Source organism: Schistocerca piceifrons, chromosome X (assembly GCF_021461385.2).
Source record: "Schistocerca piceifrons isolate TAMUIC-IGC-003096 chromosome X, iqSchPice1.1, whole genome shotgun sequence".
Classification (NCBI taxonomy): Eukaryota; Metazoa; Arthropoda; class Insecta; order Orthoptera; family Acrididae; genus Schistocerca; species Schistocerca piceifrons.
This window is the reverse complement of record NC_060149.1, coordinates 849999979-850025918: the sequence shown is the minus strand read 5'-3', so window position 1 is coordinate 850025918 and position 25940 is coordinate 849999979. Positions and strand designations below refer to the sequence as shown.

Below are 25940 nucleotides of genomic sequence, written 5' to 3'. Positions count from 1 at the left end.
AATTTACTGAACATGCTGCAAATTACTACAGGGAGCCTGTGTGTCAGAATTCTCATCCAGTGTGGCGCAACTGCGTTACGATAGAAAAATGACTCGCAGAGAAGGGGATTTCGTGGTCTGTTGGACGGATGGTAGGTTGTTATACCTATGGTCTGGGTTCGATTCCCACTTCTGTCAATGATTTTAGATAGGGAGAGACAGATTCCATTCTCTCCTGGCTACACCAAGTGAAGGAGATATAATGGCTGCGTGGTCTGAAAATTCACATTAAAGATGATATTCCTTCTTTACCAAGTAGACGGTAGGTTGAACCACAATAAAGTCTGGAGTGGCGACATGTAGAAACTCTATCACCAGTAACCTTTCTTATACTAGTTATTTATTTCAAGTGACGACACAAACGCTATGTATGGTCACAGGACACTTATTCCATCTTTTATTTGAGCTTCTGTATGTCGATAAAATTGGTTCTGAACTGGGAATGCAACTCAGACCGCCCTTAACGCGGAATTTGATCCCTTCGTGGCAATACAGCTCGGCTACAATTTGTTGTTTGTCCAAAACTGCAGATTCCTCAACACCTTCACATATTACGCGTGAATGGGATCGAATCCTGGCCCGGCACTAAAGATTTAATTATGTATTATCAAGCTCTATCTTGAGAACACCTATCTGCTGGTGGATAATAATTTTGATTTTTAATGTATTTTCATTCGCTGTCAACACTAACGATATCTGACGTTTTTAACTCCCAGTGAGACACAGAACTATTTGCGAGATGACTGTAAGTTCAAGATGCTATTCTGAGCAGCTGGTGGAGAAAAATTCGGTAGCTGACTTATCTTTGTGTGTAGTCAACAACGATATGTGTGGGGCTCTATTCCCAGTGAGCGCTGAACTCTTCGTCATATTATTTCAGTTCAAACATGCTCACATGTCACTGCTGGTGCAACAAACCCATATTTAACGTTCGTTTTCTCTAGAATATAACAGCGATAGGTGCCGGGTTGGAGTCCTGGGAAGGAAAAAATTAATGCTTCGTCTCGTCATTTCAGTTAAAACATCTAGCTACTGCCGCAAAATTCCGATATGTCACATTTGACTGTGCTTCGATAGCAATCCGATTAGGTTCCGGGTTCGAATCCGTGTCCAACACACAGCTTTACCTCACGGCATTTCAAGTAAGTTACTTGTGAAGAAGCAATATTTAACATCTCTCGTCGTTCGTTAACAGGGACAATAGATGCTGGGTAGGAATTCGTGTCTGTTAAAAATGTTTGCGTTATGCAATTTAAAGTTGATATTTGCTAAGGAAACGTATGAAGACGCAGACTTCCTCGTTATCAATATGTGCGGCATGTCTTTCGTGTTAACGAAAGTAAATTCCCGCTTTACCTCTTCTTACGTGTCAAATGAAATGTATGCCATGAGGAATAGAATATTTGTTGACTGCGTCCATTCTTGCTTCCATCCTTACCAACATATTTCTTCATTCTCGTGGTAATCATGACATTCTATGTGTATGCTGCAAAAGATTGCAAGTGGACAAATTCGACATCGAGGTGCAAAGCGTTTGGTATCTTACATTATATTCGATTCGAATAAGCTTCCGGTGTATTTTTACTTCGTTTGTATTTTTAGATGATTATGAACGTTACGGAAATTTATCTCACATGCTTTATGTTGAATGAGAAACATTGAATGATCCGTTTTGCTTTCCCTACGTTGAAATGATATAATGTCGGCGTCAACAGCCTTCTTCCACGCCGGAAGCTGAAACTTGTATCATTCTGGATTAATGATAATTGAGTGTCTCATATGTATCCATAGCCCACAAGGCGACGTCAGAAACCATCAGGGGAGAACGCCACATAAAAACCAAACGTGCGCGCGCGTCTCCACTCTGAAGAACCGTATCGGAGAATCACGGCAAGCATTTCGCTGAAGAGCTGCCTCGTCAGAGAGCCGAGAAATGGCAGCATCGTAGCAAGTATTTGTCAACACTCTGATAGTGCATTTACTTCCGGGTGTAGGTCGGCGTTACCTCGCTAAATTCACTTGACATTCGTTTCCCACATCGAAGACTCGTACGATATAATCCACTGCAAGATGACACAATTAGAAAGTATATTTAATTTCTGGACTCCAAGAACGGCGTTCTTCACATAAGTAACACCTGTTTGTGTGTGCATTCGGGAGGACGACGGTGCAATCCCGCACCCGGCCATCCTGATTTAGGTTTTCAATGATTTCCCTAAATCGCTTCAGGCAAATGCCGGGATGGTTCCTTAGGAAGGGCACGGCCGATTTCCTTCCCCATCCTTCCCTAATCCGAGCTTGTGCTCCGTCTCTAATGACATCGTTGTCGACGGGACGTTAAAACAGTAATCTCCACCTCCTCTGTGTGTTTAAGGCTGCGTTTTGAGGCTCAGGCAACATCGCAGTGACTATAGTCCGCCTCTGGCCGCCAGTGTGTCGTTAGTTCAGAGGTTCCCTTGTGCTTTGCAGTGCTTGTACTATAAGACATAGCAGTTAGAACCACGGTAGAAGCCGCTGACTACAACATTTTACTTTCCATTTTAATTAATGGAGTTGCAAACTGCTAGTAAAACTTTTTTATGCGAAATCTGAAGAATGCCTTTAAACATGAACCTTCGTCCGATTTCGACTTAGTAAATTAAGTTAATATCATGGACTTCTGCTTTGCAAATTCCAAGGTGCTTCACTGTAAAATAGGTCCTGAAAAGATTCAAACCGACTTTCAACGATATAAATTTGAGCTTTGTTCGTCATATAGGTCTAACATGTCAGAAGGTTGTTTATGAAGTGCACATGTTCATTAATATAGTTCCCTTCTTCTAAATTTTTGCAATAGCATTTAACTGTAGACGTTTTCTAACACCGGCGTTAGTAATTCCTTTCCGTTCTCTGAAACCTTCAAACGACAAATTTTTCTGGTTTAAATCTGATGACCTTAACTATCACTTCCGATCAACAATAAATACTTCATGAACCCATACATGGAACTCCAAATGTGCAGTGTTCCTGCACTGCTACAGAGCATGCATTGCAAGGTATTCACACAGTTTATCGCATAGACTTACCATAAGAAATGAAACAAGAACTGTAATACACTTTACACCACAGACGCTCACTCTGGCTTGACGAAAACATCCAAACATTGACCAAAAGTTGCACAAATAATTGGGTTTGAAAGGAAAAGAAACGAGGTATGAAGCATTTATAAATTCATCGAATGTAGTGAGGTGGTTTAATTTCGTCCCAGTCTATAAAATTAATTTTGGGCCATACTCAGCTCTTGCCGATTAATGTAATATAATACCCGCCTACTAATCAGGGCGTCTGTCTCCGTTGCTTTTGAGTGTGAATGGAAATCGTAGAAATTTTCTGTGGAGCAACATTTAATAATAAAGCGTTTTAAATCATCAAAAGCGATGAGCGGTAGCAGGCGCTTTCGATAAAGAACGGGGGAGTGCAGCGCCGCTGCTGTCGCCACGGCCGCTGCCAGTAGCCAGCAAATGGATCCCGGAGCTTTGCCGATTACGGCGTCCAGAGGAGGACAGTCTGCAGGAAATCTGCCGCAAAACGGTTACTGGACAAAATTTTGATATCGGTGTGTCACAAAGCGAAATAGATTGAATCTGCGCTACTATTACATTCACGTGTTCAGTATTCAGGCAGAAGAGGCTATAAAAATATTTTATGCCAGCTGCTCTCGATCCACTGACATTATGAACAGAAACAACGCACGCTACCGCTAGACCACAGGTGCAATCAGCCTATAGTTTCTCCATCATGGGACAAGTTTTCCTCCAGGAAGTGCCGCAGTCTGCAGTGTTGCCAGATTGTGCAGATGACCGGACTTAGAGAATTAGCGAGTTGGCCAGTTTTATTGTCCCATGTCGCGATCGGCGCGGACTTAGCGTCTGAAGCGGCCGGCCGCCGGTCAAGTTTTATGTCAAAGAGTGTACATCGACGATGTAGCGGTCATATTGTTCAAACAACTGCGCAAGTGGATACTTCTCGAACACAATACCCATAAGGCAAATTGTTAAGGAAATGCTACTGGTCGCATATTTATAATATTCTGTCGTGAGAACCTCAGCATTAGTTAGGCTGAAATTCCCGATAATGAACAATTTAGCATATTAATAAGCGTAATCAGGCAATGACTGTCACTTTAAAGAATTACTTGGTGACAATAACATCACTCCAAATCTCACAGATAGTTGATTTTAAATATTTAACATATATTTAAATAAGTGTATCAGATATGGACCGTATTCTGATGTAGGCGTTTTCACTCTGAATTATTACACAGTTGTGCATGAAAGGCAGTCTTGAGAACGTGAGGCAGTGAAGGTTAGGCAAGTTTCCTGTATTCATTCCCTCAGTGATTTTGATGCTAAAGCAGAGAGACGGGATCAAAGTTAGATGGGCGATCACTTCAAGAAACAACGTGGTACATTCATGGACGTTGCATGATGCTCCATTCGCTGTAACAGTTATTTTATGACCTAATTCATTAGAAAGTGAAACTTATTTAGTCGCAGTAATTTCGGTATAAAAAAGAACAGGATTAGTTAATTATTTAAGGAATTGATTACTGATTTACGAGTTCCGTAGCTCAAATTTGCGACAACTCGCTATGATGTGGAGCTTGTCAGTAGGTTTTTTGATAAGATATTTACTTTCTTTCTGAGACATGGCCATACGCTTTCCATTAACATAACAGTATTTTTGCTCCACTCTTAATCCTCATTAAAATTTGATAAATGTGACCTAACCACACCCGGAAATGATCTCTTCAGTAGATCGTCTACGAAGAAGGAACTATCAACTACAAATGATTTCAGACTAGCGTTAAGACATTATTTTAAATATTAAGCAATTTTACCACCATTGAGAAAAAGACTCTCATGTGAGTTCAAGTAATTAGCCTGTTGCAACGTAACAGTGCTATCCGTTTTACGTTGAATGTGCATGCTAGATATCAGTTCATTAGCTCAGTACAGGACAATATGCGGTTTTAGTGTTCTTTATTTGCAGAAAAGTTCCTGGACAAGAAAAGACACTGCCACTGCGAACTGGGCTGCATGAACACCGTCTATGAAGTGGAAACACTTCAGGACCAAACGTAAGTATCGTAGAAGTTGCCTTTATATTACTCACTGCGACGTAGTTATACGAAGAAAACCAAAATATAAAATCACGCTTTGTAATATCTCTTTACTGAACTAAGATATATGAGAAATGGAACAAAACTCTTTCTCCATACAAACACTTTTTCTGCGTTACTCATTTTAGTAGCTTCAAAAAAAATTTTTAACCACCTTCGCGCACGAAACGTGTACCTTATCGCCATTTTCCTATCCTTCTGCAAGCTTCAGTGTTACGCGAACGTAATGTGATTTTGATGATGAGATACCCACTTCTATGTGCTCTCATTTCTCTTTCTCTCATGTTTTTACAAGTAAGAGGTCATCAACGGTGATGTGTTCGTTTCCTCGCTAATTAGGTCATCCAATTTGCAGAGATAGTAGCTGTGCAGATTTTTAGCGTTTTGTTGAATTAGTTTGATTATACCTCCAGTTGTAGTTACTGACATGAATTATGATTCCTGTCACCCACTTCTTCAGAGGAACTGAATGGTAATGAGGAATAGAAGTGCAGTGGCCCATAGGGAATTTTTAAATCATTGTCATAGATGTTTACTTACTGAACTACTAGTTCAGGGTTGAATATTTCTCTATGAAAAACTCAGTTATCTTCAACATTTTATTAAATTAGTTGCTCATGTGTTATCCCTACTTGTCATGATGAATTAGTGGCAAACATACAGCTGACTGAACTCATAAACGCCGTGATACAGTTGTACTGTCGTGAACTGACTCAGTGAGAAACAGTTGAATATATAACTGACGAACAGCGAAGATTTTGCAACTAGTAATATCTTAATTTGTCTGCTTTATACCCAATTTATAGATACGCTTATGTAATTAAATATTTTGTCATGTGCCCGGAATCCGCACGGAACTCATCTCACAAATGTATGCTCAACTCGCAGCTTTTCTTTACTGTAAGAACATATAACACTAGGAAGACAAAAGTGTTTAGTAAAAGATGTTTAGTAACGACCATAATGAAAAGACTTAGACTTTGAAATTTACCTTTTCATTCTATAAGCGAAAAAATGCTCTCTCACATTGAAAATATCAATCTGTATGCATAAGCTTCTATCCATGGCCGATTTTACAATACACTACAATAAAAAGATTATTTAACACATATAACCAAGGTCGGTCACATAGGAATGTCTGCACCCTATCACAACTAAAATAAAATAGATGCCACGTAAAGTCGCTATGCGCTGTCGGGAGGACAAATCAGACGAGAGTCGCAAATAGTTTAAATCAGGCAGAGATAAGAAGTCTGAGTCTGTATCTCTCTACTTGCGTCATATTACTTATTGTCTTTGGTTGCTACTATACATAGTTTATTCATATCAATGTTCGGGGCGATGAGGATTGCCACATATTTTTATTTTTTTGTAGACACGTTAAAAAATAATTTACCCTATTTGCAAAATCTTCGCTGTTCGTCAGTTATATATTCAACTGTTTCTCACTGAGTCGGTTCACGATAGCACAACTGTATCACGGCGTTTATGAGTTCAGTCAACTGTATGTTGGCCACTAATTCATCATGACAAGTAGGGATAAAACATGAGCAACTAATTTAATAAAATCTTGAAGATAATTGAGTTTTTCAAAGAGAAAGATTCAACACTGAACTAGTAGTTCAGTCAGTAAACATCTATGACAATGATTTAAAAATTCCCTATGGGCCACTGCAGCAGAAGAAACGTTTAAAATAAATATATTCATTACAGAATAGTTTCAAAATTTTTACGAGAAATGTTACGAGAATTGTTAGTTCTGAGATGCTTTGAGTTTTACACGGTGTTTGACGCCAGTTCGCTCAGCCAACATTTATGTTCATTAGAGTTCGTTCATTTCCGTTTTTTCCGTCATATGCGCTCTAGAATCAATTGCCTTTCAGATTAGAAGTGGTACAGGCACATCTCGGCATTCACACGTTGTCTCGAAAAAAACCTACTTAAACTTTGAGTGTGAGATTTTTCATTGGCTCATTGCTTGTTATGTTACACAGGGCGATTTTGTGGACCACGGAATGGATTGGTAAGCCAACGGATATTTGGTTTCAAAGACGCAGTCCGCATACAGCAGGCTGAGAGTAAGTGGAGTCTCCAAAATGAGGTAGACTCAAGAAAATGAAAGAGTTCAAAACCAGATGGTACGACAAGCACTAGTAAGAAAATAACACACTGCTTTTCCTGCAAGAGTATGTAATTAGTATAGGTTTATAACTGAGGATCTGGTATGGACAGAGGTACTGCGTGGAACAAAATACGCGAGAAGAGGTGACACAACTCAAACAAATACAACTGTGCGCTTGCGATATTCAGACGTGATTCTTGTGATAGTCCTGAAGTTCAAGTGTGAAATTTAATCACAAGAATTCACAGAGCTAGAAGTTGAGTCCAGTGTCCCTCAATCGATGAGTGTACGCAGTTTTTAAATGGTGTCATTATTCAGTTCATGCACCTATCAGTTCACAACTATTTCAATTTCAACATGGTGCGACTCTTGGAGGTGTGGTTGTGACGCAGCATCTTCGTTCGTTTGTCATAAAAGACCGATGAGAGCGTGGAAACAGTGGAGACATCCAGTGGCAGTAACGCGAAGTCCATGCAGTCACATGAGACGTCACAAGATGGCTGTCGTCCCCATGTCAGGGCTAAGTCATGGCAACATTATGACCAGCCAGCAGATGGGTCAGATAACACCACTCAGCCACTCGTGTAGTGATATTTACGTTATCCACAAGCGTCAACAGAATTCACTAAGGGTGGCACCCTTTGACCAGCAGCGTCGCGTATCTGGCGGGTCGACTGACGTACAACTACCAGTCAACAATGTACTCACTCGATTTTCTACACAATTAAGTGGTCTAGTTCCGCTTTTAGGCTTTCTTCATCGGAGATCACACGAGTTCTGTGGACCAGCGTGTTTAGCACTCCTGCCCCAGAGGCGTGAAGATAATGGTCGGTGTGGGGTTTCTTCCAATAGATGTTATGTCCTGGTGTTCCATCCAGTTTTCTCCATACCAGAACATTCAAGAATGGCAGCTGACAGTTTGTTTCACCTTCACTCGAAATGAATTTGGTGTGAATAGAATTCAGGTGTTGCAAGAAAACTTGAAGCTCATCTTTCCCCTGAGGTCAAATGACAAATGTATTGTCAACATAGCTGTAAAAGACCGTCAGTTTTAATGGTGCTGAGTCTAGTGCCTTATCCTCAAAGTCTTCCAGGTGCATAGCGGCCACCACAGGGTCGGAGTACTAACCATAGGCACGCCATTAGTCTGTTCAAAGTAATGTCCGTCAAAAACAAAATATGTGGATATGACCACGACACGGAAAAGTTTAATGAATGAGGGCCCAAATTTCTTTTTCAATAAGTTCCAGCGACTCCTTGAGCAAGGTTCTTGATGTGAAGCTCACATTTGCCAACCTACGGAATCAAAACTAATGTAAAGTGTTAGTGTTAGACAAGCTGGAACGTTGGCACTCCTATTGCACTAACTATTGGTCTCAGAGGTGTGACGTCTTTGTGTACCTCTGGAAGCCCATAGAGCTTAGGTTGTGCAGCAGCACATGGCTGAAGTTTATTTGCTGTCTCTTCTGTAAAACTACTTCGGAGAAGTTAATTCGTCTTGTCCGCATTCGGCTGGTGGGATCCATCGTCATCATCTTGGAAGCTACTTCGTCTAAGAGTTTGTACATTTGTTCTTTGTATATTGTGACTGCTAGTTTGATGCCCTTATCTGAGGTGAGGACGACAACGTCTGGATCGTTATGCAGAGAACGCAGAGCGGCTCTTTCCCATCTGGAGATGTTAATGGCTCGGCCTCGCAGACCTGGCGACAGTACGGCACGTTTCTTGCCGTATCTCCTCCGCCGTTTTGGGTGGTAGAGTGTAGGCAACATGCTCCACTCTACTTATGAATTCTGCTGCAGGTAGTGCTGCTGGTGTTGGGACAATGTTTAAGCATTTCTCAAGGACATACAACACAGTATCATCAATGGTTTTCTTCTTAAGACTCATGACAATTCGTCTAGTCTCTTTTTTTGGCTGTTTCGACGATAGTTGGGTGAATTTTGAAGAGTGGTTCATACATGTATTTCATTGTGCCATGTCTGATTGCGCCCAGGTTCTACATACACATCCATACTCCTCAAGCCACCTGACGGTGTGTGGCGGAGAGTACTTTGAGTATCTCTATCGGTTCTCCGTCCAATTCCAGTCCCGTATTGTTCGTGGAAAGAAAGATTGTCGGCATGCCTCTGTGTAGGCTCTAATCTCTCTGATTTTATCCTCATGGTCTCTTCGCGAGATATACGTAGGATGGAGCAATATACTGCTTGACTCCTCGGTGAAGGTATGTTCTTGAAACTTCAACAAAAGCCCGTACCGAGCTACTGAGCGTCTCTCTTGCAGAGTTTTCCACTGGAGTTTACCTATCATCTCGGTAACGCTTTCGCGATTACTAAATGATCCTGTAACGAAGCGCGCTGCTCTCCGTTGGATCTTCTCTATCTCTTCTATCAAACCTATCTGGTACGGATCCCACACAGGTGAGCAGTATTCGACCAGTGGGCGAACAAGTGTACTGTAACATACTTCCTTTGTTTTCGGATTGCATTTCCTTAGGATTCTTCCAATGAATCTCAGTCTGGCATGTGCTTTAGCGACCATTAATTTTATATGGTCATTCCATCACTCCTAATGCCTACTCCCAGATAATTTATGGAATTAACTGCTTCCAGTTGCTGACCTGCTATATTGTAGCTAAATGATAAATGATCTTTCTTTCTATGTATCCGCAGCACATTACACTTGTCTACATTGAGATTCAATTGCCATTCCCTGCGCCATGCGTCAATTCGTTGCAGATCCTCCTGCATTTCAGTACAATTTTTCATTGTTACAACCTCTCGATATACTACAGCATCATCCGCAAAAAGCCTCAGTGAACTTCCGATGTTATCCACAAGGTCATTTATATATATTGTGAATAGCAACGGTCCTACGACACTCCCCTGCAGCACACCTCAAATCGCTCTTACTTCGGAAGACTTCTCTCGATTGAGAATGACATGCTGCGTTCTGTTATCTAGGAACTCCTCAATCCAATCACACATTTGGTCTGATAGTCCATATGCTCTTACTTTGTTCATTAAACGACTGTGGGGAACTGTATCAAACCCCTTGCGGAAGTCAAGAAACACGGCATCTACATGGGAACCCGTGTCTACGGCCCTCTGAATCTCGTGGACGAATAGCGCGAGCTGGTTTTCACACGATCGTCTTTTCCGAAACCCATGCTGGTTACTACAGAGTAGATTTCTAGTCTCCAGAAAAGTCATTACACTCGAACATAATACGTGTTCCAAAACTCTAGAACTGATCGACGTTAGAGATATAGGTCTATAGTTCTGCACATCTGTTCGACGGCCCTTCTTGAAAACGGGGATGACCTGTGCCCTTTTCCAATCTTTTGAAACCCTACTCTCTTCTAGAGACCTACGGTACACCGCTGCAAGAAGGGGGGGGGGGGGGCACTTTCCTTCGCGTACTCTGTGTAAAATCGAACTGGTATCCCATCAGGTCCAGCGGCCTTTCCTCATTCGAGCGGTTTTAATTTTTTTCTATCCCTCTGTCATCTATTTCGAAATCTACCATTTTGTCATCTGTGCGAGAATCTAGAGAAGGAACTACAGTGCAGTCTTCCTCTGTGAAACAGCTTTGGAAAAAGACATTTAGTATTTCGGCCTTTAGTCTGTCATCCTCTGTTTCGGCACCATTTTGGTCACAGAGTGTCTGGACATTTTGTTTTGATCCACCTACCACTTTGACATAAGACTAAAATTTCTCAGGATTTTCTGCCAAGTCAGTACATAGAACTTTACTTTCGAATTCATTGAATATTCAACCCACTCCCAGTTACTGGGACGAGCAATGATACCAATTCTGGATGCAGGTAAAAGTTTCAGCGTCCTATAGAGGCCAGCTAGCGGGGTGTGTCTTTGATGATGGCATGTTACACCATCGAAAATTCGTTCTACAACGATTAGTTAATACAGCTGCGTGCCCAAGAGGCTTTCGAGTAACACATTCGCCAGGAAAACCTACACAAACACGCAAGTACAGCTTGCGAAACCTTTTTTTCTCCCAATACACCATTCAACTAGGGATCTTTAGTATTTGTTTTCTGTTACTCCAAGCATAAGTTTGCATGGTACACTATTATTAGATATATGACGTAGGCAATTCATAGCTTCCTCAAAATTGGACACATGTGGAAATCACGAACTGTGTCTACTATAACAATAAATTCCGATTGGTCTTCTGCATTTACAGACGATCTGTGCAGCGAGATTGGTTTTTGGGTGGTATTTTGAAATTAGCACAGGGCTTATGTCTTATTTTTTCATGAACTGTTTCTCTTTACAGCCTGTGAATGCACGTACTTCTATTGCCTGGTAAAATGGATCTGTGATTACTGACTTTGGGTATAATATCATTCAATACACGTTTGATAATGATCTCCATTGTAGTTGTATGAGTACCATACATCCTTTTACATCATAAAGAAGTACTCAATACCTGTTCTACTTTGCGGCAACGATCGCAAACATCAGTGTAGTGCCTTGATCAGTGTAATCGGGTGTAACTCTCCTGTCATGAAGATATTCTGTGGCTTGGTGTTCTGACACATGAGACAAATGCGCAAAAGCTTTTTGACTTTCATGCAGATCTTTGGAAAGTAACAACAGTCTCCCAGTTTCTTCACACATTTTAACACACTGAACTGTCCATAAGTGGGTTTATGAGATCAACATTCTTCAGCCATAGCTGGAATTCAGACACATCACGTACCTGATCCTGGGTGATTCTGATGTTGCAAGAATAATACGCCACTGTGTATCTGACAGAGTGCTGTCAGGACTTCTATCGGGTTGTGTAGCAATGGTTCTTTATTCCCTGCCAACGTTCGTCAGCGTCTTGCATATCTGCTATATTCTAGCACAAGTTCAGGAAATACCGCTAGTTACTGTCGACCTTCATAAGGTATATTCTGACATGACATAGGCGCTTGATCGAGGTTCTCAGACAGTCATGAACCTGCATTAGCTACTACGTTAAATTTACCTGATATGTAAAAGATAGTGAAGTTGTATTCCTGTAACACTGATGACCAACGTTCTAAATATGCATAGAGTACTTTAGTTTTTAACAGTAAGATCAAGGCTTGGTGCTTACAGTATACAATTGAATGACAGTTAATAGTGGAACCTATTAAAAGTCCACACAATGGCAAGTACTTGAAACTCAGTGATGTAATATGACAACTACCAGTTGGTTACTAAGCGACTGACGAAACCTATGATATGTATCACTGGTCTGCTTCAGTGTTACCAATCTGCGACAAAGATGTCTCACAGCCAAGATCTGACACATCTGTCGACAGACAGAAGTCTCTGTTCATGTCAGGATAAGCAAGAGTGTTTCAACTACATGAAGTTTGCTTTATGCAGTCAAAGTCCTTCTGACAATCATTTCACCAGCACCAGTGTGCATGCAAACTCGACAGAACTGCGCTACTGAGTAGGTGATTCGGCAGAAACCTCCAATAGAAGGATACAAAACCGAGAAATGATTTAAAGTGTTTCATTGTGTTGCCAACAGGAATGCTCTTAACAGCAGTCAGTTTGCTTTGGTCAGGTTGTATATCCTCCAGTGAATTAATATGTTCCAAATAGTTGATATTGCATGTAGCAAATTTTGACTTCTGATGATTGACGGTAATTCCAGAGTCCTTGAATCATAGTAGAACCTTACACAATAATGCGAGATGTTCCCATCACGTAGCCATTGCAGTAAGCATATCATCTATAATGACTCTGATTTGATCTTGTAAGTCAGGGCCAATAACAGTGTCCAAGGGAGCTGTAAACACACTAATAATAACATTTAACCCAAACAGCAGCGCCTTGAATTGGTAAATGTGGCCAGCAAATAAGAAAGCAATATATATATGTGACTTCTTTTCCAAGGAAATCTGCCAGTATGATGTAGCACGTCAAGTCTGGTTAACAATTTGACACCATAGAAGCTCTGAATCTTTTATTTGATGTTTCCTGGGTGGGTCTGTACAGGAACAAGAATTTTCTTTATTGCTGCGCCACAAGTCTGACACTTCTGCCAGGTTTCAAAAATATTAATGCTGGACTAGAGTATGGGTTCTGTGAGAGATGCTAAATTTCCCAAGATAGCATCTTCCTGATCTTCTTAGTAACAGCCAGCCACTTGGTGCAGGGGACGCTATACAAAACCTGAAAATATGCTTTTTGAGGACAGACATGCAGTTTAGATTCATATCTGCACAAGACACCAGGTGTTTCTTCAAATACTACTTCAAATTCTTCCAAAACATATGTGAACTCACTTCTCTGAGTGTCAGATTCTACAAAATGGCTTGATTCATGGCAAGTGGTTTCAGTGCATTCAGCAGTTTATCGTAAGTGAGCTTGCCAATGTATTGTAGTTTTACTGTTTGGCAAACAGGCCCATGGCTCACACCACCATGATTCAAATTGGTGATGATGTGGTCATAACCTACTCTCAAACTTAGGTGGCCAGCACAGAGGTCGACCCTAGAATCTTTCTGGTCTAATTCCTACGAAACATTTTTGCTGTCAAACCATTTACTACCAGGGACGAATGCTCTAACTTCAATTCCCGTATCTCAGTTTTTATCATCGCCTGTGACTTCACTGGCTTATATCTGGGGCTGGCATCCATTCACCAGGAATGCTGATACCTTTGGTGTTCACAATTTCTTCCTTGGAAACCCGCCAACAGGGCACTTAATTAAGTGTGTGTGTCCATGACTGCAATTACAGGTATTCTTGCAACCATGGCATATACAGCAGATTTTACTTCAGATTCATAAATCTTTGTACAATTAAACAAGCTCTTTGGCTCGATTGCCATTCTAGTATATCTCAATCTACATCAACTTGACTACTCTGCAAGTCATACTTAAGTGACTGATAGTTGCTTCATCTAACAACTTTCACACTGTTATTTAATCCGTCTTTTTTATACTCAATTTATAGATACTTTTATGTCATGAAATATTTTGCTGTGTGCCCGCAATTGGCAGAGACCCCATTTCACAAATGCAGGTGCAACTCGTGGATTTTCCTAAATATAGGAAATATTAAAACAAGGAATACAAAAGTGTTTAGTAAATCATGTTCAATAATGACCATAATGCAAATACTACAGGAAAAATTGACTAGCGTCTGTAAGAGACTCTAGTTCTTATGTAACCACATATTATAGGCTAAGATACAATCCACATGAAGAAAATGTGGTGTCCCAAACTCGTTTCTTATCGTTGCAAATTACGCTTTACACAGTGGACAGTAACAAACCTAACAAAAAATTAAACTGCATATTGTTACAAGTAATGCAAGACATACGATAATGACGTTTGTGCAGTCGTGACATTGGTTAATAACTGACTAATCACTAGTGACTTATGTTGTGCAGCAAACGTGTTGCGTATTGTAAGTTACAGTTTATGCAATACACAATATTAAACACAGTACACGATTAAAATACACAATAGTACAGTATTACAAATTACATTGTTAACATGTTCAAGTTTTTGAGGTAAGCACGGTAAGGAATTTGAAATTGTATTGCTATTTTTTGTGTAGCAGTATGTATCATTGTGACAGTTTGTGTGTATGTGACTGGTTGTGTGCATCATGTGAAACTTAAAAGTAGGGATGTGCTCAGATGTATTTGGTCATTTAGAACCAGCTGGCAATTTTTAGCTGAATTTCTGTTTACCTCGAATTCTTCTAACAGACTTGGTTCTCTTCCTTTGTTGACTATATGTAGCACTTCTGTTTGGACTTGATATCTGTGTCCTTCATTCAGACACATTTTTGTAAAAGGTGAATCAGACTTACGTAATTTCCATCTGTGTTCATATTCAATCAGTCTAGTTGTTATAGCCCTGCCTGTTTGACCAATATACAGTTAGTTGCTGTCGTTTCAAGTTATTTTATATGCATCACTGTTACATAATAAATCTGTTTTGTCCTTGCTGTTGAATAAGATATGAGCAGTAGTCCCCCTTACATAAAATGAAATTTCATAACTGTAGGATTTGATAGTTTGGGCTTATTTGTCCGATAGCTTTTCTAAACACAGGATAGTACACCAGTTTCCGTTAGATATGAACGTTGCTGTATACACATAGTGCAAAATTTTTCTTCTTTGTTTCTTGTGTAGAATGTTCTAAGTTAAGTCAGGGATATAGCCATTGTTGGATGCAATACATTTAATGGTATCTAATTCTGTCTGAAAATTCAGTATGACATTGGTACGAATGTAAGACGATGTACGTATGCAATCACGGAATAGAAGGCAGCATTTCAGTGTGTTATTGGGTGTTTTGAACATGAGGGTATTACCGCATCTGTTGTTGTGGATTTTCTGTAAATTTTGAAACTATACAACAACAGATATGGTAATACCCTCATGTTCACAACATCCAGTAACACAAGAACATGCTACCTTCCATTCTGTGGTGCATCATCTTACGTCAATAACAATGTCAAAACAGAATTTTCAAACAGAATCGTACACTATCATATGTACTGCATCTAACAATGGCTACTTCCCTGACTTAATTGACAATATTGGACACAAAGAGCAAAGTAGAAAAATGTTGGACTGCATGTATGCCCCCTTTGCAACAACAGTCATATCTATAACAAACTGGTGTACTATCCCATATTTAGGAAAGCTGTCCAACAAATTAGCTAAAACTCTCAAATCCTGCAATTATAAAATATCATGTTATGTTAGAGGCACTACAGCTCATATCTTATTCAACAGCAAGGACAAAATGGATTTATTAAAAACAGTGGTGCATATAAAATAACTTGCAATGACTGCAACAAACTCTATATTGCTCAAACAGCCAGAGCTATAACAACTAAACCAACTGTACATGAACACAGCTGGAGATTACATAAGTTAGACTCAGCCTTTGTCAGATATGTGTTCAAGGAAGGACACAAATAGTAAGTCCATACAGAAGTGCGACATATAGTCAATAAAGGAGGAAACCTAAGATTGATACAATCACTTGAGGTAAACAAAAATTTAGCTAATAATCCCCAGCTGGCTCTAAATGATCAATTACAGCTGAGAACATCCCCACTTGTAAGTTTCACGTTATGCAGTCAACCAGCCACATACCCAGAGCCTGTCACACTGACACATACTGCTACACAAGAATAAAAACACAATAGAGTTTCATATTTCTTAGCTTGCTTACGTCACAAACTACAACATGATAACAATATAATTTGTAATACTGTAATATTGTGTATTTTAATCAAGTACTCTGTTTAATATTAACCATTGTGTAAACTGTAATTTACAATGTAAAGCTTATTTGTTGCACAATGTAAGTGAGTAGTGCTAAGTTAGACAGTTATCAACTAATGTCACGACCTCAGAAACAACAGCATTATCACCATATAATGGGAGATACTGTAATATTGTACATTTTAGCCATTTATTGTGTACAGTATTGTCCATTGGGTTTAACAAAATTTACAATGCTAAAAACATGTTTGGTGCATAACATAAATGAACATTCTCAGTTTGACAGTTTCGCAACCAATATCACGACCTCTCAAACTTAAGCATAATATAGCATGCATAGCATATAGCATGCAATACGCTAATAATGTGTAGTTTAATTATTTATTGCGTTTATTACTGTCCATTGTGTAAAGTGTAATTTACAACCATAGAAAACAAGTTCGGTGCACATCATTCTGTGCAAGTGGATTGTATATTTTATTACATTATTTGCTTAACTAAGAACTATTGTTCCTTAAGGAAGCTAGTCACTTGTTTCCTAAAGATGGTTCAATAAACCGAAAACTAGTTAGAAATAAACAAAAACAGTTCACTCATTACTGAGGCTTATAGAATAGATTACTTAACACACATAACCAAGGTCGGCTACGTAGGCATGTCAATGCCCGAGCACAGCTGAAACAGGAGAGAGAAATCACATGAACTCACTGTACGCTGCCGAGAGAGATTAGATGAGCGTCGAAAAGAACTGAAATCAGACAGCGATAAGAAACTGAGCCTGTATCTTTCTACTTGCGGCATATTACTTACTGGCTTTGGGTGCTACTAGATATAGCTTATTCATATCGATGATTAGGGCGAAGAGCGTACTACGGTGGGTATTAGTACACCAGTTATTTCCATAAAAAATAACTTTTTTTCATAAGCACAAACCGCTTTCTTTATAAGCATTTTAACATCTAATAATAACTGTAAATTGCTTTATGCAATTAAATACTAAAAGAACACAGGAGATGTTCAAATATCGGAGATATAGGTATAGGTGAAGAGTTAAAGCGAAACCACCTATAAGGAAATATATGGCAAGTCCAACTAACGGCATAAACAACTGTAAAGTACATATCGTATACCTCTAGTTACAATAACATCAAAAATCTTTTAAGGAGTATAAGGAACAATTCTGAATAGAACTGAAAGTAATATGAACTGCACATACATTTTTAGAAATATATATGTATAAATAAAATCAGGTAGTTACTTAATTTTACTAAATGGGCACGTGATGGTATTTACACTGCCGAGGTACAATATGAGGAAGACCCATCACAAACTGCTGTGCTAACGAACAAATCCAAATGCGGTTTATATTAATTATTGAAGAGTGGGAATTGGCCTCGTCAGTATAAACATGAGGACGCCCTAAGGAACCTTCAACGTATAAATTTTTTCAGCGTTTCTTCTCAGTAGATTCATTTACGGTAATTTATTTTGGTTTAAAGGCATGACAAGCATGCCAAACGTCACATGACATAACGCAGATCAAAAAGGTATCTTTTTAGTTAAGAGCAGTAATCCTCGATTCTGTATTTAACAAAAACTGCCTGAACACTTACTGGTTCGTAATTTGAGAGAAATAACCTGCAACCTGCAAGACAAAAGAAAACTGGCATACAACCTAATTATGGCATATTAATCGTTCATGTGACAGCATTGTGACTGGCTGCATTTCTCGTCTAGTATCTGCTTTCTTCACTGTAATTCCTTTATTCCTTTAACTCTTGATCGATATTAAAAGATATTTTAAAGGTTTTGCATCTCTTCCATCGAGTATAATTTGCTTATTGTTGTCATTGTGTAATTAAAATGATAATTGTTATGTTTCAAAGTTGTGATACTTTGCCCACAGTATTTCGTAATCTTATATTTAACAAAGAAGATGAAGCAGTTGACGTCATGACCTAAACACCATTTGTCACGTTAGATATATTGATAATCGGCTTTCCCCTGAAACAAGGGGTTTTGAGAATCATGGCTAGCACGTTCCATAATCTTATTGACCACTGAGGTATAGAAAATAAATTTGTTTTTCAAGCCAAATTAAGCTTTTTTGCCACGAGAACATCAAAGTAAATAAAATATCTGTTTTTTATATATGATAAAAATTATGCCACGAAACTGCATTTACTGTTTTCTTTTTTTTACGTCTATCCCTTTCTCGAAGGTAAAATACCTATAGGAGTTACTTGAAAAGTTGTGTACTGCTCTTCGCAAGATTTGATGAAGTGCAGTAGGGCTTATGTGTACGTCGATCATGTCGTTTGGTAGGTAATGCAGCATATTGTTCGGTTGTTGGTACACGATATTTCATTACTGAATAATTATTAATCCGTATATCATTCAGTTTTACAACGGTTTTTCCCAACGAAGGATTTGTTTACAAGGTATTAAATCATGTATATGTAAACTAAATATACCGTGAACTGTAGAACTAGATGAAATATGGTCTGCAAGAAAATGCTGTCCATTTCCCCCCAGCTGCGTCAATACTGTCAAAAAGTTTCGGCATACTGCAAATTTTGCGCCTTAGAAACGAGTACAAAGTTATAATGCCAATGACGTAGCAGAAGTAGCTATTCTTGCCACTCAATCCTCACCGCATCTCTCTTTAAATCAAAGTGACGTACTCCTTCCCCACCCTAAGCAGATCTGTTGTACCAACACACTGAATTATTCGGAATGTCAAACCAAAACTCATTAAGAATTTCCTCCTTCGGTTAAGCATTTTATAGTTGAAAGCGGCATTAGTTTACACATCGCAAGAATTATTTCTTAAATCTAAATTTTAAATGCATGTTTTCTCCATGATTTCATCTCAGACCTCCAGACTACTGCGTTTTTACCATTCAGAACTGCTAATCAGAAGCCAAGAGACAACAGAAAACATAGTTTGAAAAACTCTAATGTCTTTGGTTTAACTTAATTTCATCCATGAGTTGTCATGTTGCTTCCGTGACTGTATGACTTTCTTAAAATAAAAAACAAACAACCTTTCTTTACAAATTGTGATCTTTATTTCAATCACGAAGCAGTTTCGAGCCCTGGGTGATCATCTTCAGTTGCTTCATCAGTCAACATCTTGTTTCAATTTTAGCTTAATTCTGGTCCTGTTATGATTACGTAAATATGTTACAAAGTGGCACATTGTGAAATCAAGTTTTATGATACTACAACATTGAAAAAATGGTTGCTGTTTCCAGTAGTGGTTACATGTAAGTAACCAATACTAGTACAGTATGAGTAATATATGTCTACAAATATTTCAACTTATCTTGTGCTTCAAAACTGCGTAACCACTACTGGGACCAATGAGTAAGTTTTCGATGTCGTCTTAGTTTCATAAAACACGTATTCATGGTGTGCCACTTTGTAACATACTTATGTAATCTTAAGAAGCGCAGTATTAACCTAAAATTGGAAACTGATGCAGAATGATCAAGCACCTGGAGATGAGCCCGCAGGCCTCGAAACACGTCATGTACTGAAATAAAAATAACGATTTGTGACTGAAGTCGGTTTTTCTTTATTTGTGAGTAATGATACAATATTTATGAAACCCTTGAGATAATTTGCGTAAATGAAAACAAATTCCCTACAGAGGTAAAAGGTCAAATTGATTTTAAGGTATACTGTATAAGTATGATTAACCGTGAAGTTGCATTTCACCATCTAACATCACTAATCATACAGCAGGACTAACATGTCAGATGGGTCAACCACAGTAATTATATAATTACGAACTTTTGTTTCATTTTTGCAGTGGAGCTGCACCAGGGCATATAGACATAGGATTTGTGTCGTGGCCAATGGTGAGATATAAGAGGGAAGTGCTCTTCGGGTGGGTGGATCTTCTAGGTAAGTTTCTATGGTAGCAACATGTGAGATTATCTTAGTTATGAACAGATATTGTTCTCCCACTATTATGTTAGTGGCAAACTTTGTCACACTCTTCAAGATGCGCCATATTAATATATTTTGAAATTAATGTAAAATAGTATTATGTATTTATTCTCTCATACTTCGTATACTTAACACAATTTCTTCTTCTACTTACGTTGGATAGCGAGCGAATTGGCACAGTGGATAGCACAATGGACTCGCATTCGGGAGGACGACGGTTCAAACCCACGTCCCGTCACCCTGAATTAGATTTTCCGTGATTTCTCTAAATCGCTTCAGGCAAATTGCGGAATTACTCCTTTTAAAGGGCACGGCCGACTTCCCTCCTCATCCTTCCCTAATCCGATGGGACCGATGACCTCGCTCTTTGGTCCCCTCCCTCAAATCAACCAACCAACCTTACATTCGGTACAACAGGGCAGACACTTGCCGGACTTCTCGTGACGGTGATACTGTGTTTTACGATGCTGTTGTTGTGGTCGTCAGTCCGAGGACTGATGAGATACAGTTCTCCACACTACGTTGTTTCACGCAAGCGTTTTCATCTCTGCATAATTCACCCACTTGAACCAGCTTATTGCACTCAACCATTGGTCACCCTCCACTGTTTATACCTCCTACACTCATTCCTATTACCAAAATCACAATTCTTTGATCCTCAGCATGTGTTCTGTCAACCAGTCCCTTCTTTTAGTCAGGTTGTGCATTAAACTTTTTCTCATACTATATTGATTCAGTACTTCCTTATTAGTTATTCCATCTACGCACCAAATATTAACCATTCTTGTGTAGCATCACATTTCAAAATATTCTGTTCCTTACTGAGCGAAATGTTAGTAGTCCACTTTTCGCTTTCGTACGAGGCTACCTTCCAGATTAACACCTTTGGAAAAGTCTTCGTAACACTAACATTTTTATTGGACGTTAACATATTTCCATTATATTCGCACCTGTCAGCAACTGCCTTCTTTGGAATAGGAATTATTACATTCTTCATTATGTCTGAGGGTATTTCTCCTGTTTCATGTATCTTGCATACCAGGAGGATTAGTTTTTGTCATGGTTGGCCCTCACAGGGGTCTCACTCATCCTGAGAGAATGTCATTTACTCCAGGGGCCTTTTCTTCACATAGACTTTTCACTGCTCTGTCAAACTCATCAGGAAGTATGTCTCCCATCTCATCGTCATCTACTTACGCTTCTTTCTACTTAACATAGTAATTGTCTTGAAGTTCTTTTCTCTTCCACATACCTTCTATATATTCCTTCCACCCTTCTGCCTCGCCTTCTTTTCTTACTGCTGACTGGCCACCTGAGTTCTTAATATTTATGTGGTTGTTCCTCTGTTCTCCAAAAGTATCATCCTCAGCACACATGCGTCACTAGATGCGGATATGGAGAGGTATATGGTCAGCGCACCACTCCCCCGGCCGTTTTGCCCGTTTACGATTCCGGAGCCGCTACTTGTTAATCAAGTGGCTCCTCAGTTTGCGTCACAAGGGCTGAGTATAAGGTGCTTGCCATCAGCGCTCGGCAGACCGGATGGTCACCCATCCTAGTACTAGCCCAGCCCGACAGCGCTGAACTTCGGTGATCTGGCGGGGACTGGTGTTACCACTGCGGCAAGGCCGTTGGCTCTAGTCATTCCTCCTTCACCATTTTGCGCTTTCTCTCGATCTCATGTTTTAGACATCTGTTGACCTTTTATCTTTTTATGAATTTTTATATTTGCTCCTTTTCTTAGTTAATTTAAATTCTCGTGTTATCCAAGGATTCCTACCGAGCTTTGTCTCTATGCCTGCTTCATAGTTTGCTGCCTTCACTATTTCGTCTCTCACACCCATTCACCTTTTATTATATTCTTTCCCACAGCTTCAGTTGATCATTGTCTAATGTTCCATTTAAAACCCTCATCCATTCAAGGTTCTTTCAATTTATGCAGATCCCATTTCCTTAATCTCCTATCTTTCTTGCAATTTCTTCAAAGAAATGGTTCAAATGGCTCTGAGCACTATGGGACCTAACATCTATGGTCATCAGTCCCCTAGAACTTAGAACTACTTAAACCTAACTAACCTAAGGACATCACACAACAACCAGTCATCACGAGGCAGAGAAAATCCCTGACCCCGCCGGGAATCGAACCCGGGAACCCGGGCATGGGAAGCGAGAACGCTACCGCACGACCACGAGCTGCGGACGCAATTTCTTCAGTTTCAGTCTGTAGTTCATAACGAAAAAATATGCTTAGTGTTCGTAAATGTGTCTTCTGTATCTCTATTGTTTATGATATCATAGAGAATGGACAAAAATGTGGAAACAACAAAACACTAGACATTACGTAGCCTAATACGGCGTAGGAAAAACGTCGCCATTCAAAAGAGTTTCCAGTCGTCTCAGAACGGATAAATACGGGTCCTCTATGGTTTTCAAGGGAATCTCATACCATGCTTCCCGTAAAATAGTGCCAAGTTCAGGTAAAAAATAGTCCAGAAAAACGCAATAATATTAAGATCTACCGACTATGGTTGCTAGTGGAAATGCGACACTTCATCGACGTGCACACAAAACCAATCCTGGACAATGCAAGCTGTGAGAACAGGGGTCCTATCGTCCTGGAACATACCATCAGCTTTGGGGAACAAACACTGTACCATGTCATAGACCTGATCAGCCAAAATGGTCACATAATCATTAGCAGTAAGGCAACATTTCAGAGTAACTATTGGACCCATGGAATACTACAGTATAGCTGCCCAAATCGCCAGTGCTATATTTCACTTTTGGGTACCTAAAGTCGACCAGAAGGTGGAAACAGTGTGAAGCAAGACTCATCCGACCAAATGACGTTCTTCCATTGCTCCATAGTCCAGGTTTTATGGGATCGGCACCGCGTTTTCATGTTACTGTCATTTGCATCACTGATGAGTGGATGTCGAATTCCAGAACGCCCTGCAGTTCCCTGCTTATGGAGCTCCCTTCGTGTTGTTTTAGTACTGACAGGGTTCGCGAGTGCGACGTTCAGTTCTACAGTGACTTTTGCAACTGTCGCCTCTATCATTTTTTATCACAATCTTCCGTCACGATCACTCAGCTTACACATTCGTCCTCGTTGTGGTTTAGTGAACGATGTTTTCTTGCTTGCCCTGCATCCGGTATACATCTTCGACACGGCGCCTCTTGAAACACCAAACACTTGGGCTAAGTGACGTTGTCTGCTAAAACGTGAAATCCGCACCTGCTCCGCACCTCAATATATTTACTCGTTGTTGATGAATTTGTCGTGCGTTGTCTTAACTGCCTCATCCTTTATGTACATATACATACAGTATTGTATCTAAGCAAAATGAACAAAAACTGCAGTCAAATGAACCGATAATAACGAAAGAAATCATTGTGTTTTGGCTGTTAACCATTAATACAACTGAACAAATCTGTAGCAAAGTACAGTCCAGAAAATGTGTGTTTCATTCTAAGACTACTTTCAACACATTAGAAAGAAATGTGACAGAACAGAAATAACGCCAAATGCCCTTACCTGAAGCGTAATCAGGCAATACCTAAAATTTTCGTATACATTTGGTGGCGCACTGCTAAGACATTCGGGAGAAAAGCGGTTCAAATACCCTTCCGGCCATCCAGATTGTAATTTTCCGCTGTTTCACAGATTAATTAAGGAAACTGACATTTTGGCTCTGTTGAAAAGCGTATAACCCATTTCATTTCCAACGCACTCCAATCTGAGCTTACACTCATTTTACGTGGACGCGACGTTTAACGCTGATTTCCCTTTCATATCGATTTTAATAGCTCCTCCAGAAGTTAAATTAAATTATATAATGACAATCTAAGTAGTCTTGTCTTTTTTTTCTGTGTAGGGAAAACTCGGATAAAACAGTACAGAAAATAAATTTTAATTGGGAACTATATTTACTGGTCTCTATTTCTTAAGTTAATGGCAAATGTTAGTAATAGTTTGGCTCAAATTAAATTTATGTTGTAAGTATCCCCTTTGTCAGTGCTAGATCATACGCTCGAAGTCTATTCGTGATCTCTGATTAGGCTTTTAGGCCCAATACTTGAAAACATGCAATAGACACTTTTCTTACCTGTAACACGAATGAATTGTTCTAATAAAAAAATCAATTGCATAATTCCATATTTGTCACTAATTTTATTATTTTATTGAGCTGATTCTCACTAGAAAATAAACAGTGGCGCTTAATTCAATTATAAAAATTAAGTAATGTTTTTCCAATTACAGTGTCGTTTGGAGGTATCGCCGGTCTGTTTCTGGGATTCAGTCTGCTTTCTGGAGTGGAGATGATCTACTATTTCACGATGAGAGCCTGCTGCATGGTACTGCGGAATGAGAGCGAACTCTTGGAACTTCAGCGAGAGTATGAAAAAGAGAAGCACGCGGCGGTTGACCTCAGTCTTACGCCTTATTTCATGAAGACGAATCAAAATGGAACCAGCGGTATCACAAAAATATCTCCGGCGAACCAGACGTCTCAAACTGGAAGCACTGGCATCACAAAAGTTCCTCCAGCCAACCGCAGCTATCCGGACAAGGGAGCTCATGCTGTTCTGCAGAGGATTTATGTCATAGAATTCCTCCCTTAAACAGCATTTCTCACTCTATATAACGTTATTTCATTTAGTTGTTTAGATGTAACAGGCGTTAAGCGTGAAGTCCTCTTCATAGAGATACATTTTGTATGAAAGTTTTAGTGCAGCTGAAATAGCGGGTCCTCATTGAGACATGATTTTATGTTATCAAGTCCTTCCTCTGTATGTTACACTGCGGGCTGCAACAACAGTACTGATTTACACAACACATGCTGTGATAGAACGTCTGTGAAACTCTGCTGCTCTTCAGGATATGACAAATATGCAGTCGACAGTTAATGGAATGAAAAAAAAAGTGTTCTGTAAGTAAATTAATATTTACAGTTTAACACTTCATGTCCATTGGACGTTACGCTTCTTACTCCACCGCAAAGCCCATTTCTAAAAGTTGTCCATCCCACTTCATGGGTGAGAATCAGTGAGCCAGGTCTCGTTTTGTTCATTGGAGAGCGCTAGTTTTTCTTCAGGCAGAATCTTTGTCAATGATGTTCCGAATGAGTCAGAAATATTGATTACTATTGACAGTTACGTGTCAATTTTAAAAATTCTGTGTATTTTCCAATTCCAAAATTTGTTTAATTTTCAGCTGTAGAAGAGCTAGAAGAGACAACACTGTAATTTTTATCACTTTCTGCAACGTAATGTTCAGTTAATATTCCCGTAGACACTAACTCACTTTCGTTGACTCGCATATAATTTGCTGCAAAACTCATTCTGGCTTGTCCTCAGGTGCATCTATCCTCCTTTTGCTAAATGTCACGT

At 39.5% G+C, this 25940-nt stretch overlaps 1 protein-coding gene across 1 annotated transcript in view; it reads left to right on the top strand.

Annotated features, from left to right (window-relative positions):
* LOC124722936 (sodium channel protein Nach-like) overlaps positions 1-25738 on the top strand; it is a 174537-nt gene extending 148799 nt beyond the window's left edge. The window contains exons 9-11 of the mRNA XM_047248097.1: positions 5071-5158; positions 20407-20501; positions 24811-25738. Of these exons, the coding sequence (XP_047104053.1) occupies positions 5071-5158; positions 20407-20501; positions 24811-25172 (545 nt within the window). The 3' untranslated portion in view covers positions 25173-25738. The remainder of the gene's footprint in view (positions 1-5070; positions 5159-20406; positions 20502-24810) is intronic.
* Positions 25739-25940: the final 202 nt, after the last annotated feature.